Below are 16,381 nucleotides of genomic sequence, written 5' to 3'. Positions count from 1 at the left end.
GAGATGGAGACGCCCCTGGAAGTATGGTGGAGGAACACCCTGGGGCAAAAGCTAGGTATCAGGCATAGAAGCCCACCAGTACAGATTGCAGAAACTCTGAGTTATGAAGGAAGACGAAAATATCAAGTAGAATTATCATCAACACCATCAGAGAGGTAAGAGAAGATATTGTATCCATGAAACAAAATTAAGATGCTATCAATTTTTTTTCAGATGAGACTTAGATAATTGTGGGGAGTTTAGGGGGTTGAATTAATGGTAAGTATATAGAAAACTAAGCACAGATTTAAAAAGATAATTATTAACTCTGCAAAATACAAAATGCTGTCAAGGAAAGAAAAAATAATTATAGTAAATTTAATGACTTAGCTATGACTATCTTTTACATAGCGGTGATAATATAACCCTGAATATTTCTCTAAACAAAGTTATTATATTATTACAGGGTGGTGCAAAAGTAGGTATACAGTTATTAGTATAGAAAAATACAATAATTAATAAATAATAATACAAGACTGGACTCTGTGTTTTGCTTACTCACAACTGTAAACCTACTTTTGACCCACCCTGTATATTGGGAAGTAAGAAGGGTTAGTGTAGAAGATCACAGAGGTTACAGATAAAGTGTTAGACAGCTTACTCTTCATCTTCAATGTTGGGAAGTTAATAAAAATACTTAAAACAAAATAATTAAAAATCTTGGCGCCAGAGGAGTTCCACAAGTGTGTGTGTGTGTGTGGGGGGGGGGGGGTGTCTAGCTGTGCAGAACTAATTAACTCTTAAATTATGTGCATGTATAACTTTGATTTTAAAATATTTTTAAAGTAAAAAACAAAGTACTGAAGTGCTTAGCATAAGGCCAGGAACTTCGAATAAGGACATACACACCGAGATTATTTCTACCACCACCATGTTTGAATTTCACAAGTCTTACCTTTTTAATTCCAAGGAGCTAGATTCTACAAACATGTTAATATATTACAATGATTCACTGAAGGATGAGCTGATTCATTTTTTAATGAAAATAACCAATCTGCAGAATGTAACTTGTCTTGTAATTTATGTATTTGTTCATTGTTCTTTCATGTTGTGCTTGGATTTTAGCCTAGAGATGTAAATGCCTGTGGAGGAAGATAGAGGTGGGAAGAAAGGGCTGATGCTATGGTTTCTGGGATGCTTAGAGTCACCAGAGTTGGACTTCATTGCTCAGCCAAACTAGTCCCAGGGCATAAGTTATTCCCTGGGAATTTACACCCAGGGAATAGATTAGAAATATGGAAGCAGAATGGTCCCTGATAATCTGAAAACACAGAAATTATTCCCTTACCAAGATGGGCCCCCAAAATATGGTAAACGCAATAAAATCAGAAAAAAAAGATTTTTTCCCCACCTTTAAATTTGTGTGGGACAATTGATTGACAGCTGCCTAACATGAGTGTTTTGAAAACAATGAATACAGCTAGCCCTCCATATTTAGGGGTTTCACATCTGAGGACTAAACCAAGGGCAGATGGAAACTATTGGAACAAAAATGTTATGTTGTTGCTGACTTGTACTATGTAGTTATGCCTATGATGGTTTTGGGTTTTATCTGAACTTAACATGTACAAAGTTTTTTCTTGTCATTATCCCCTAAACAATATATCAAGTATTTACATACCATTTGCATTGTATTAGGTATTGTAAGTAATCTAGACATGCTTTAAAGTATATGGAGGATGTATGTAAGTTATATGCAAATACTATGCCATTTTATATAAGGGACTTGAGCATCCATGGACTTTGGTACCTATGGGGTTCCTGGAACAAATTCTCCTTAGATACAAAGGGACAACTTTGTATAATCACTATTGTAATTATGTTAAAATTATCAAATGGTTTAGAGATAATGAAGCTAAACCATCTTGCAAATTTATTCCTTCAATGAAGCATATGCCTATACTAACCCTACAAGTATTTGTTTTGTTAAAAATACACATTTTGCTAGCCCTCCATTTTTAGGGGTTTCACATCAGATGTGCTCTCTGATCCTTTCCATCCTTATGAATATACACAACAACGCGTGTAACAAAGAGCACGTGCACAGCTACAGGATTTAAGGATACAAAAAACAAGGCAGCGCAGTGTATCCCCATGTCCTTCTCCTGAATGGCAGCAATTAAAATTCACAGCTGCTGGCTGCCCAGATGTTTCTTGCATTTACTGCTCTGTAATATGCATCAGAATATATTGTATGACTGTGGTTTCAGTAAACTAGACAGCTTTGTATTCTAAATCCTGCAGACTAGATCCAGTGTGTATATTTTTTCTTCAGATTAGCTTCCTTTTTACCCTCCCCCTTTCATTTGCTTGGGGCATTTGCAGTTCAGAAACAAAAGACATTTCCAGCTCAGAGTTTAGCTGCATCAGGGTGTAAGTGCAGGTCAGGTCTGATTTATGTGGCCCGTCAGATAAGCAGGAGAGGAGGGCGAGATGCGGGGCTTGGAAAAGCTGGTGAACTTGCCTTGACTTATGTCTTTTGCTTTCGTAGGCAGCCAACATCCCTTTGGTGTCAGAACTTGCCATCGATGACATACATTTTGATGACTTTTCTCTCGACGTTGATGCCATGATCACGGCTGCTCTTCGGATGTTCATGGAGCTGGGGATGGTTCAGAAATTTAAAATCGACTATGAGGTAAGGTGTTCTGTCCTGGGTGAGTCCGGAGTGCACTTGGGACACCATGGCAGCTACTCTGAGCCTCTGGTTTCCCAAATGCAAACTGGAGATGATTCCACTTTCCCTGCACACTTCATAGGATCACCGAAAAAATTACATGAGATATTTGTGAAGGGATCTGAATCGAACAAGATGACTCCGAGGCATCGTTTTGGTAATGGTCCGCCAGACACACATACAACTGCCTGACACAACCTTTCCCTCCCCATTTCAGACACTGTGCCGGTGGCTTTTAACAGTGAGGAAAAATTATCGAATGGTTCTGTACCACAACTGGAGACACGCCTTCAACGTGTGCCAGCTGATGTTTGCGATGTTGACTGTAAGTGTGTTTAGTGACAGTGAAAGTCATCTGTCATTTGTGTGGACCTCCAGGCCTTCTCCTTCACGTTTCCATGTCTGTGACACATTGCCGTGTGATTTATTTTACATGGAATTCACCTACCTGGTTATGGGAGGGCATGTTTCACGACAGTGTCTGAGCTTTTACGCTGTGGCATCACTGATGTTTGAAGCAGGTGTAGTCTTGGAATGATTACTGAGCCTCTTCAATGTTTTATCTTAAGAATCTGGTACTTTTTACAAAAGAAATGCTTGGATTTACAAAGTAATCTTTGTGCAAAGGATACGAGGATGAGTAACTGAACAAAGAGATTACTGGATAAGACTGGCTGGTGGAAAGCCAAAGTAGGGGTGTGTGACCATTACCCACAGGGACACGGAAATCCTGAGAAGGCTGATCTGGGAGAATGGCCAGGGCGGCCAAGGGAAGCCCAGGGAGGAAGGAGAGGGAGTGGATGTTCTCAGGGTGTAGGGGTACACTAGGCTTGACATCTCTGCTCCAGGGGCTGTAACCCAGTCATGGTGGGCAGTCTTTCTTTATGGAGAAAACTAGGGCAGCTTGCCAGAAGTAAGCCTTGGAATTTAATCTAAAAGCAAATGTTTGCGGCAAAGATTGAAACAAAATTCTCTATTCATCTCCATTTGCTGGCAAGAAATAAGGCTTGTTTTGGCCTGATTTTCAACTTAGACTGTTAAGCTATCATCTAATAAAATGTTTCCTGGCTTAAATTTATTGATTTCTTTAGCCTCACTGTTATATATCATTCCTTTTTATACATACACATGTGTATGCATGTGTGAACATGTTTAGTATATAAAAGGAAAAGAGAACATGAGTTTTGGATTCACATAACAGAAATCTAAATACCTTACATCTCTGTACCCAGATTAAAACTTCAATCCAAAACAGGGAACTCCAAACGACATACATTTCCCTTCAGTCCGAATGAGCGAAGATTATTCTGTTTCTTCATGAAATTCTCTGCCAATTCAAATTTTACTCATCCTTTAAGGCATTGATCTAATGCCAGTTTTTCCCACGAAGTCTTCCCTTTTTCTCCCCAAGCATCCGCCAACAATCACTTACTGCTCTGAGCTATGTCTGCCATGTGTTTTAAGTTACAGTCTCCTGTTCTCCTACAGAGTAGGCTTCTTGAGGCTGAAGAGATCATTTCTTGTTCTTTCAATAACTTTCACTTATTGACTCAGCACCTGTTTATTGAGATCCTCACCAGCACCTTGCACTCCGTCATGCACATGGTAGGTTTTCAAGAAATGCATGTTGGATTGACGAACTCAAATGTGCCGATAGCACAAGAAGATGGGACCAAAATGTCTTCACTTGTACACTCAAGGACTTGTGTTTGGATCCTCAGCTACATAAGGAACAAGAAGACTAGCTTGGAAAAAGTGGACTGGCCCCATCCTCTGTAACTTACACCATGAAAAGCAGTCAGCCTGTCACGTGAGGAAGAAAGATGCTTTGAACTATGAGCCTCAATTGCTCAAGTGCCAATGTCGCTCAAAAATAGTAATAATAACCACTTTCACTTTGCTTTTTCATATCAGATCTCAATGGACAAGGAATAATTTTCTGTGTGCAGAGTTCATATGTCTGGCACATAGAGAGGACATTCAATAAAGAAATTATTAACCTGTTCTTTTGGAGAACCTATGGATTTATAGCAAATTCTCAAAATAAAGAAACAGGAACCTTATCAACCAAGGGAAAGGAATGGCTGGTCATGACATTGTGAGTTAGAGATGTCAAAGGTAGAAGCAGACTTTCGTGACAAGCCTTAAAGTAGTTGGGATGGGGAAGCTGGCAAGAGTGGCAGGATCAGGGTGGACACTTAAGAGTAAAAGGAAATGCATACCCAGTTGTAGAGTAAATGTTCCCATAAAATGGACCATCTTGATCCTTTCCAAGAAATTGAAGAAAGCAGAACTCTCAAACTACATCACCACACTGACAGAATATTCCAAGGGTATAGTTATTTTCGCAAGTCTGCTCAGCAACCTTGAGGAGTATCACTGTTTGAGAAGATTTGGGTTTTGTTTTTGTATTAATGCTAGGCAAACTGAGAGAGCTTGCTATTAAAGTTCTCTTGTGGTCGGGGGGATGGGTATTGCAAAATAAAAACATGACTTTGGAAAGAATATGTTGGTCAATGTTATTTTTTTCTCCCTGGAATTGAAAGGAGTAACCACATCTGTAAAAAATATTATTTTCTGCTCATTAAATTTTGCTGAACTTGACTAAGGGTTACAATAGGTTGAAAATGTCAGCTTTGGTTTGTTCCTAACACAAGCAATATCTTCTTCATCTTGACCATGGACAATCTAGTTCATTAGAATTTTTTAACTAATGAAATAATTATATAATTACCAAATGTTACTTGATCACTGAAGAAAAACAGTTTATTTAATTCATTCATCAATCCTAATTTCTGGAATATGACCTCGATCTATGGCAAAATGATAACCTACTTTTTCCCATGAAAAGACACTCCTGAAGAGTATTAGGGTCTTTCACTGTTTTGTTCTCATAAGTAATTCTATTTACATTCTAGTTATCTCTTATTCTGTTTCCATGTGTTATGATAGAGCCAAAATCTCTATTAATCTGGAGGGAAATCCAACTACTACTGTACTGGATTCCGTCTGAGTCACAAAGCCAAGAAACATGGTGTATGTGCGCTAAATTTTCCTCTAGATGGCGCTCCAAGGCAAAGTTTCCCAGCCAGTTGGCAGGAAAGTGGGGGAGGAGTGAGGGGTGGCGGGGCGCCACACCTTACCAACCTTCCGTGGAAGTGCTTCTTAGAGTACGGGAGACACTGAGGTACACTCCACGCGCCCCCCCTTTTTTGTTTTAAAAGAGACACCAACAAAGCCAGTCTGTACAAAAGGGCCCCTCCCATCAGAAGAAATCTGCCTCCTTTCTTTCCGAGCTGTTAGCATGAATAATAAGGCATTCTCCCTGTGACCTTACATCTATGGTTGTGTTTTTTAAGCCCATTGTCTCTGGCAACGGGAAAATTCATAGTTGTGTGTCATTGCTGAGCAAATTATGACACTATGTACAACAGCACAAGCAAATGATAAATATACGCACCGGTTTCCTAACCTTTAACCCTAAAATCATTTCAAACACGAAGAATAAACTATTGACTGGGAGAATTATGTTCTGCAAAAGTGTTCCACCTTATGTCTAGGTAACAAAGCAGTTTTGTTCCTTTAGAAATTAAAAAAAAAAGAACAAACTTCTTTGTGGGAGAGACAATTTTATATAAAATGGTGGAAATTTAGTTCACTGGAAACCTTGTTAATGACTTATTTATTCCATGCCTCTGGATTCCAGATTTTTGAAATGAAAGCTTCAACATTATTCTTTGCTTCTAAAGAGATATTTAAATAGCTGAAATTTTCCAAATATTTTTAATTCCTCAGATAAACAGAGTATATGGTGCCATTCATAATTTGTGATTAAGACTAGGAATAAAAACCTGCAGGTGAAGAATAATTATATAAATTATCTTGATTTACAGAGGCTTGTAGAATAGAGATTCCATCAAGCACATGCATGATGAAAGGTAACAAACATACTTCTTATATTCACAGTATAGACCAGATAAAGGAAACAGCCATGCTTTTGTTTGGACTCTGCAAAATAACAGGCATGTAGTGGAGCCAAGATTGCAGAGACAGTTTTTGGTTTTATAAATGATGTACGAGCGTCGACAGATTTTCCAGAGTCGGGGGGGGGGGGGGGCGGGGGAGAAGGTTTCCTTAAGAGTCAGTGTTCTTTACTATCCCATAAATGTAGTCATTAGCACTTTGGGCTGTGCCCTGCATCCTGGAGGGCTCAACAAAGATGCATTGAATGCGTGGACTTAGTTTGGGGTAATATTATTCAAGGAACCATGTTGCTCAGTGTCCAGTTTTTCCCCCCAAAAAAACTATAAAATGATGAACAACTATCACTGCTAGAAATCTTGTTCTTTCATCCTATTACACTGAGGTTCAGCTAGGGTTCATACAGAATATTATGATCTTGCAGAATTCACTGAATATGAAAAGAGAAGAGCACATGATCACATTAAAATTTATAGTGGTGCTAGCTGCGTGGCGCTGGTGGGGAATTGCAGTTAAACACTAATAATGACCAAATATCACGGCAAACACACTGACACCCCCTGACATTTCCTGGGGGCTTCCTAAATCTTAAACGTGGAGGTAGCATGTTTAAGTCCATATTGGTGTTGTCAACAAGGTTATTTTCACAGATAAGCCAAGCCGTTTTATTGATAATTCAAACTAGAGAGCAGAAGGGACGTTTAGGGAGAAAAATCCGTCCTATTCGCCAGCTTGAGGAAAATGTGCTTTCTGCTGCCTGCCGTCTGCTGTTTTCAGGGAAGCCCTTGATTTTTGAGGTGGCAAATTTCTTCTGAAAGATCTCAAAAACACAATAGGAACTCTTTTCCCCAAGAAGAAGAGAACCAGTTGAATTTTAAACTGAAATATTTTTTTATCAATAACCAGAATCCTAATTTCAACAGAAAAATAATTGCTTTTAGATTATAACATTGAAAAGTACAAAAAGAGCTACAAGTTTTGTTCTGTAACAGACTGTAATAAAGTAAAAAAAAACAACACAACAGTCATATTTGTAATCATCAAACATCATTTTACATTGCATTTCCCTACTAATAATACAATAATAATACAATAAAATCTGTATGTTAGGAAAATCAATTCTTTAATCTTCATGTAAGAAAGATTGATTTCCAGTATAACTTCCAAAATGGCAAATTTTTAATTTTACAAAGGAGTGATTTTTAATGTTTTTACAGAATGTCAGCACAGGGCATTATAAATTAACTATGGAGCTAATCTATTTGAATACATTGTTTAAATTATACTTAAGACTCTTGCCTCTTAATCTTATAAGAAGGTTTCTATTTTTATTCTCTCTGGCCACATAATCAGAGCTCCAATCAAGCACTCCATGCTTCTAGCTGACATTCCTTTATCCACATTTATTTTATAAAAAAGAAAAAGGCAAAGCCACACATAATTAAGAACCTGGTGTGCTAATAACCAAACATACAATTGGGCAGAAGGATAATCCAATCCATTTCCTCACACAAGAGAGTAACCTCCATAATTCACTTTAAGCGCTGCCATTCATGAGTTATGGGTCATTCCCTTTCTAGTGAAAATAAATTCTCCCGCACCGTCAGCCAGGGCTGAGTATTTTTCTTAGGACATGTAAATTGTAAAACCGTATGAACATAACCATGCCCGGCGTTTGGGGAGAAGGCTAAGCTCTTACTCATGGACATGGGCTTGTAAGGAAATGTATGTGGTTTGGGGACTGGGGCTGCCTAGTTACAATATAGCATTTTTGATTAAAGTGAATTTATTCTTGAGATTTTTATGGTGTTGGTAAACTGCTTAATCTGTCACTTTGTGTTTTATGACGCCAGCCGAATCCTCCAGGTCAGGGAGACTCGCAGCAGAGCCAGGGTCGTTTATCACAGCCTCCATTTCCACGGTTTATGACTCAGTAGTGGCACCTTCTTGGGGCTGAAACCTGGCACCTGAGGGTGTCCAGCTGGGAGCTTTAAAAAGTTTTAATTTTTTAAGAGTTTCGTGTTTAATTTTGGCTGAAGGATGGCTAGTGAAAATTTGGGGAAGGTTAGAAGAGGTCTCATATTCTTGAACTTCATCAACCTGGCCTCCAGCGTCTCTGGGAGGGGGCTGCCTCTCGGCACCACTAATGCTGACCACGCGATCTGCTTCATTTTCTGTTCTCACCAACCACAGGTTAGACTATATATCCAATTCACTAGTAACTTATCATAAAATATAAACTATATTTCTAAACATGAACAAAATATGCCATCTTTGTTCTCAAAAAATCATACAGTACATATATTCTTAGTGTTGAAAGTTAAATCCTTACGATCTACTATGCATTTTTTTTTGTTTCTTTTTTTTAAATACAGTAGGTGTGCTACATATATAGAGCTATGTTTATTGTATTATCTAAATTGAAGTAGAAGCCTTTTTTCTTTACATCTTGTTAAGATATTTATATTTTCCTTATACCATTTGTATATCTTTTTGCGCCTTTTATCAAAATGTAAGAGGAGAGCTATATTAAATGGTTTTTATTTAACCCCATCAGGACTTCTTGAGAATGAAATAAAGCATATTGATAGATGCCAAAGGTTTGCTTTGAAATACTCCAGCAAACAAACAAACAAAATGATGCATGTGAAAATATAGATGAAACAAGACTAGCTAAACATGGATTCCTATTGAAGTTAGGTAATGAATGCATGGAGGTTCATTGTCAGATTCTATTTTGTGTATGCTTTTGACTTTCCAAAATGAATAATTTTTTTTAAAAAGCTATGTAACTAATAGGTTAAAACTAGATCCAAACCCAACTAGTAACTAATAGGTTAAAAATTAAGTCATGGAAATGGTTTAAAAATAAATAAAACGGATTAAAATCAATCTAATTTTTTAATTCGTGCATCATTTACTCAACACATATAATTATACCGACACACCATTAAGTTTTGCAGCCTTGCTATTCTGAGATTTATATGGGCAAGCATTTGCAATATGATTTGAGAGACAAGATATATCCAAAGTATAACTTAGGTTTTATGATTTGGTAGTGAGTGCCTTGAGAAGGTTCTGGTTGTAAAACAAAGTATTTAAGTGTAGACTGTAGAGTCCTTCCAATTCTGAGCTTAGTAAGAAAAGGATCATTGTAGACTTCCATCAATATTTAATAAATATCAAATCAAGATTTGACTACAGAAAGAGAAGCAAATTTGACAAAACTATCCCACTCCTGTGGATAATTAGACGAAGTACAACTGCTCTGTATTGTATAGTATCCTCTGGTGAAGGAGACGTGTAAACATGGTGCTGGGTGGTGGTCCCCTAACACCTGGAAAGGTTCCGGTCTTTGGGCCACAAAATGAGGTAGCAGTACCTATTTTTTTAGCTTAGCAGATGTAAATATTGGCAGATAAACATTACTGTAAACATCAAGGGGACATGACCATTCAAACTAGATGCTGCGGTCTGTACAGAGGGTTTTATTCACAGGAGAGGATTGTGGTTGGGAACACCTGCTCTTGTCTCCCTTGTGCTTTCATCACACGCCATCTCTGGTCGGCAAAGATAGGATCCTTTTTTGAAAAGAAGATAGGCTATAGCATCAAGCAGCATCAAATTATTTGTAAGCATTCTTGGTAAGCAATTGAAATCTGCTTCCACCTTAAACTTGATCAAGTCCTCTGCCTAAAATCATTGCTTTGGAGCATATTGAATAGACTGATACCCACCAGCCTGCCTTAGGATTTCCATGTTGAGAGGTGGCCATTCCATCCTGAAGCCAATAAAATAGAATCCTAAAAAGAAGCATTCTGGGCCAGCTGTAAATGTCCATGGAGCCCAAACATGTGTCTTAACAATGCTCTCACCATTCTGATCCACTCACAGCTGGGGTAGTGATTGAAGGAGGTCTTTTCATAGAACTTTCACTGACAGACACCTCATGTGAAGGACAGTTAGCAGAGCAGGGCCAGCCATCAACATTGCAATTCGGGGCATTTGTTAGAAGACACCAGCGCTTTGTATGTGGCATTTACATGAAACCCTCAAAGAGCACTCTTTGGCTAAAGTAAATTTAATTTTAATAATATACCAAACAAAGGCCCTAGGCAGTGACCCTGCAATATTGCACATTAGAACTTAAGGAATATCAGAAATTAAATGGAAATGCTGCCTTTCAGCCCTAAACTCACACTTCCAATTTGAAGTTGTCTATAGATTGGTTGAGACATGATGACAGATTAGGAACATGGTACACAGATTCATCTAGAGGAGGCCCTTCCTGGAGAAACCATGTTCTTCAAACCTCTAGGAATTGTCTGAGCTGTACTCTTTTCTCTTCTGCAGAAGAAAGAAATGGCCGAAGGGAGAAAAAAGACTCTACAAACACCTATCATGTGCCTTAGCCGGTTTTGCTCAGGGGTTAGAGCCCAAGGACTGAAGGGCCGAGGGTTTGATTTCAGTCAAGGGAATGTACCTTGGTGGCAGGCTCGATCCCCAGCCCTGGTCAGGGCGAGTACAGGAAGCAACCAATTGATGTGTCTCCCTCATATTTTTCTCTGGCCATGATATTCCTGTTCACTAGGGTAGTACAGGATCAGCTTTGAAATAGGGCACTTTCTATCTGGTTCAAATTTTATGTTGACCAAATGATAGGAAAATACTGGGTAGCCCAGGGGACCCTGTGAACCAGTCCTACTGTTCGGGTCCTTTGGAGTCTCAGTGGGTATATGCTGTAGTGGCTGGGGGTGGCGTTATCCCAGTTTACATTTTAGCCAAACAGAGGACTGTTGGAGGCCTTCTCAGAGGGTGCTCACAGACTTCTCCGGAGAGGATGATGTGGGAATTAGGTCAACATGTCTTGAATGTCTCTTTACCTAGGTATATTGTATTCACTGCTTTACATCTCTGATAATGGACCATGAGGGAACACAGGTGAGAAGACAGATTAAAATAAATAATAATTAGGCCAGGAACAGAAAAGACATATTATTTGAAAATAAAAGACTAAAATAGAGGCGAGCATAGAATAAATGCATTCAAATTTCCTGCTGCCCCACCACTATAAATTTTATATCTTTTTAATTTTTTGGTAATTTTTCAATTATAGTAGACATTCACTATTATATTAGTTTTAGGTGTACAGCATACTACACCTAAACATTTAGACATTTATATAGCTTACAAAGTGGTCCCCCAATAAGTCTAGTACCCACCTAGCACTGTACATTTTTATTACAATATTATCGACTATCTTCCCTCTGCTGTACTTTACATCCCCATGACTACTTTGTAACTTCCAATTTGTACTTCTTAATCTCTTCACCTCTTTCACCCAGCCCCAACCCTCCTCCCATCTGGAAACCATCAGTTTGTTCCATGTAACTATGAGTTTGTTTCTGTTTTATTTATTCATTTATTTTGTTTTATAGATTCCACTCTGTTCTCTTTTGAAAGTATATTGTCTCTAGCAGGCGGTTTATTTTTCTCCTCAATGTAAGTGTAGGTCGGAAGGGATAGGACTAGAAAGAAGATGGATGAGGGCGGGGGAGGAGCAAACAGACACTTACTGGCAGGTGGACACTTTTTAGGCCTGACGACTCTCAGAAACCATTTACCAGGCAGCTCTAAATCACAGTCAAGAGATAGGTGCTGCTTCAGTAACTCAGGTATCACAGTCGAGAGAGGCAAATATGTTTTGTGTCACTGGGTGTGTGCTGTTTCTCAGGGTTTCTTTATTCTGAGGATCATCCAGAGGTGGGTTCCACGGTTTTGAACACTACAAAATCATAGAATACTTTCTAGGAAGAGGGTCCATGGCTCTCATCAAATTCTCAAAAGTATCCATAATACAAGTAGTTTAAGAACTTGATGCTGGATTTTCAGGAAGGGACAAGGGTGGGAAGGAAGATGTTCTTCATAGAAGAACATTAGAGTAAAATATATTCCATCACATTATATAATGGGTGGTAACCGATAGCTTAAAAATAATTTGGGATTTTGATATTGAGTCTATTAGATGACATTTAACTTAAATTTCCTAAATTTCTAGTCAAATTACCTTAGTTTAACATTATCCCATCCCTATTCTTACTGTTTTAAAGCATCAGCTAGTTCTAATCAATAGCATTTTCAATGGTAAAATATTTCTAAATTTCTGTGCCATTTCATTGTTTACAGCACCAGTTTCTGTGTAGCTTCTCACCTTTGTGAGAAGTATCATGAGTAGTATTTCATACTTGGTAGACTTTCAGGTTTTACTTAGTATTAGCAAGATCCAAACCCAACTAAACTGACTTAGTTTCAAGATGACAGATACAGATATTCATGTCCCATTTTCCTTTCAAAAATCACCCCCAAATAACAGGGAGAAGAAGAAACAAACATAAATTCCACATGTCATGGAACCTTAATAAATGAAGGTAGGAAATGGAGGGAGGGTGGTTCATAGCTTATCAGAGAAGAGGAAAGTCCAACCCAGGTGCCTTCAAGGTGAGTGGGTAGAGGAAGGGGTACACATGAGAAAGAATAACCCCCAGAAGCCATCAGAGCTCAGGAACTGGAGGTATCAGATACCACAGAAATGGGATGTGAGGGCGATGAAAGCTCTGCGTCCCCAAGTCCCCATCCCCTCTCCATGTAGTCAGAGGGTTCCTCTCTTCCCTCACCTATTCAGGAAACCAGAGTGTTTGCTGGAGAAACTGAACCCCAGATGTGGGGACACCAGCAACAGAAAAGTTAGGGTGAGATACACCCTGAAAATAAGAAAATTAAGTGAAAGTCTATATCCTCAAAGGTGAGAAGCTACCTTTTCTTTTCTCAGAATGCCAAACCTGTGTTTATGCCATTTCCAAACAAGAGACTGAAAAGTCTGGAGGAAATGAACTTAGATATGGACACATGGGGATCTCAGCCAAAAGCCAGCTGTCCATCTGCTCGCCCCCTGATAGGGGCCCAGCAATCTGCAGACCCCCTCCTCACACACTGGTGTGTGCTGAACTCTGCATGCTTTACTCATGTGTGTGAACTACCAGGCACTTGAGGAAACCACTAAACAGAGAAAAAAAGCTCAGAGGAAACAGGCAATCAGGGAGCAGAGAGGATTTCAGAGAAATAATTAATATCCTCAAAAAATAACAATGATAATGCATCCATGAGAGAAGAATAGAATGCTATTAGAATAGGAACAGAGACAAAAAATGCTTATAGATGAAAAATATTATTACTCATAGAAAGTAAGAGAGATAAAGTCAAGGTGGGCAATGGGGAAAAAAAAGACAAAACAAGGAAATCAATACAAGAAGTCAAGTGTCCAACCAACTGGAGTTCCAGTCAAACAGGACAGAAAACAATAGTGAAGAGAAAATTATTAAGAAAATTATAAACAAGAATGTTGTACTGAAGAAATCACCCCACACCTATGCACTACACAAGCAAGCTGCAGAGGATAATAAAGAATTCCAATGATACTCCAGCTGATCCTCAATCTGGTTGCCTAATCAAGACATGCACTGCCTTATTATCTGTATGAATGTAATCTGTCCGCCAAGCTAATATGAATGAAGGCACTTACAGAGTAACATCTAGAATATCATCATGTAACCATTTCAGCACTTCTAAGTTGCTTCTTTTAATACTAAGGGGTGGAAGTGTTTTCTTTTGCAGGTTTTCATTTGCGTGGCATCTGGTGGATATAACACTCAGTTCTAAATTCACAGCCCCCTCTCCTCTACCATGAGATGCTCATCATTGAAATGTAGAATCACAGAACACATTTTGCTCTGGGCCTTTGTCAAACCATCGCTGTATCTGGATAGTGCAGCCTCTTCCCTAAAAGGGGAACACAATGGTCTGAACTTCGTTCTGGGAGGCCAGCATGGGGCAGCGTGACAGGGAGCTAATCCATCACTGTGGGGTCAAGGCTGTGCAAGTGGCCACCCAACTCACTGCCGTCTAAGGGGGTGGCAGTTAATCACTTCCTTAACTGATGTGGGTATGAAAACAGAGCTGATTACTGCTGGGCAGACGAACCTTATCCATCCTCCCTGCCCTGGGCAGTGACTGTTGCCATTTTCTCTTCTTCCCAGACCGCTGGGTTTCAAGAGATTCTGACCGAGGTGGAAATTCTCGCGGTGATTGTGGGATGCCTGTGTCATGACCTCGACCACAGGGGAACCAACAATGCCTTCCAAGCTAAGTAAGTGTTCTAATTGTTGTTATTTTAATGCATTTGCCTTTCTGTTCAGAGCCAAAGGTGACCAGTGCTAAAGAGTAAAGCATTAATTTCTGGTATCTGAGGCCAAGGCCACGCAGGCTTGGGCTCGTGTGCCAAGGGGCCCATCCATCTTTATAATTCCCTATTCTTCTTTTAATTGCAAATTTGCCCTTCATGTCATGCTTGTTGATTTGGTCTGTCTCCCTTGAGCTCAGTCAGATAACAAAGCAGATTTTAAAGGGCCTATTTTCCCCCCCAGAATATTTGTTTTCATGGCATTTGTAAGCCTTTTGGACTTGCTACACTAAAATGTGGTTTTGAGACTATTAAGAGAAAATTAGGCCTAAGAAATTTTAAGTTTTATTAGGCAAAATATCTCTTTCTTCCCCAGTAGAACCTCTTCCAGGTGTTTTTTAAGTTGGAGAGCATATAAACTGCAGGGGGAAAAGCAATGCCAGAGGAATAAGGCCTCTGCTCCTCCCTCAGAAAGGTGGGAAACAAACAAAGAGATTGCATCCATACTGGGAATGTGAAGGCACATAATGTGCACAGGACAGAATAATCTGTCCTTAAGCAACTTGGACTGGTCAAGATAGCTGTGGCTTTGCGGCTCACACAGTGGCCACAGAATACGGGTGCTGGAAATAAGACCCAAACCCAGATCTCCTGAGTCTTATATTGAGGGTCCAGTTTTAATGTTCTTACTACCTATCTGCAGACAAAACACTATGTGAGTTCAGAGGTTGGAGAGAAAAGTTTGGGGATGGAGATGTCAAGAAAGTGGTATAATTAACTTTCAGATGACCGATTTCGAAGTCCCCTAGCAGGTGTACCCTCATAATCTGAAACATCAACAGCCCACATCCCTTTCTGTTCCTCAAAATGCTTGCCTGTTGATACCTTGGAGTCCTGGCCACTTACATTTGCTCCTGATCTAGCAAATGAATTTTGACTCTGTGCCCTTCTCTATCCATCCTGGGTCTTATGGCCCATCACTTCAACCCTGCCTTCTCAATATCCTGTAGTTTCTTGACACTCTTAACTTTCTGTGACATCCACTCTGCAAAAACTCAGCCCCAGTTCAATCTAGCAACTCAACTTCATGTGACTCTGCCTACGCTTTTAAAGGCTTTAGTAGAAAATGTCATAGTTGTGGGAGTTTGATATACACCAAATATACTCTCCCAACTGGCATTACTAGATGCTCAGTATTCCCCAGATTCTGTGTCCCCATTGCACTTAGCAGTTCCAGAAGGTCTATATACTAAACACTCTCCCTTCCTAAACCACCTCCTGTCGACCACCTCCCCCGCTCCCCTCAGCAGATCACCTTGCCTCCTCCTTCACCAAGAAAATTGAGGCCATCAATCGAGAACTCCCTCAATTTCCTCCCCTGCCATGTACAAACTTATCTGTCTGGCCCCATCCTTTCCTCCTGACCTCCTATCTCAGTGAAAATGCTG

General features: G+C 39.5%; 1 protein-coding gene across 2 annotated transcripts in view; it reads left to right on the top strand.

Moving 5' to 3' along the window:
• The window catches only part of PDE11A (phosphodiesterase 11A), a 296,962-nt gene that overhangs the window by 208,783 nt on the left and 71,798 nt on the right, over window positions 1–16,381 (top strand). For both annotated transcript variants that reach the window (XM_054722954.1, XM_054722953.1), the window contains 3 exons: window positions 2,531–2,677; window positions 2,934–3,041; window positions 14,791–14,900. In XM_054722954.1, coding sequence (XP_054578929.1) covers window positions 2,531–2,677; window positions 2,934–3,041; window positions 14,791–14,900 — 365 coding nt within the window. The remainder of the gene's footprint in view (window positions 1–2,530; window positions 2,678–2,933; window positions 3,042–14,790; window positions 14,901–16,381) is intronic.

This window comes from Eptesicus fuscus, chromosome 11 (genome assembly GCF_027574615.1).
Source record: "Eptesicus fuscus isolate TK198812 chromosome 11, DD_ASM_mEF_20220401, whole genome shotgun sequence".
NCBI lineage: Eukaryota > Metazoa > Chordata > Mammalia > Chiroptera > Vespertilionidae > Eptesicus > Eptesicus fuscus.
The sequence above is the reverse complement of the archived record's forward strand: the minus strand, read 5'-3'. Positions and strand labels throughout refer to the sequence as shown.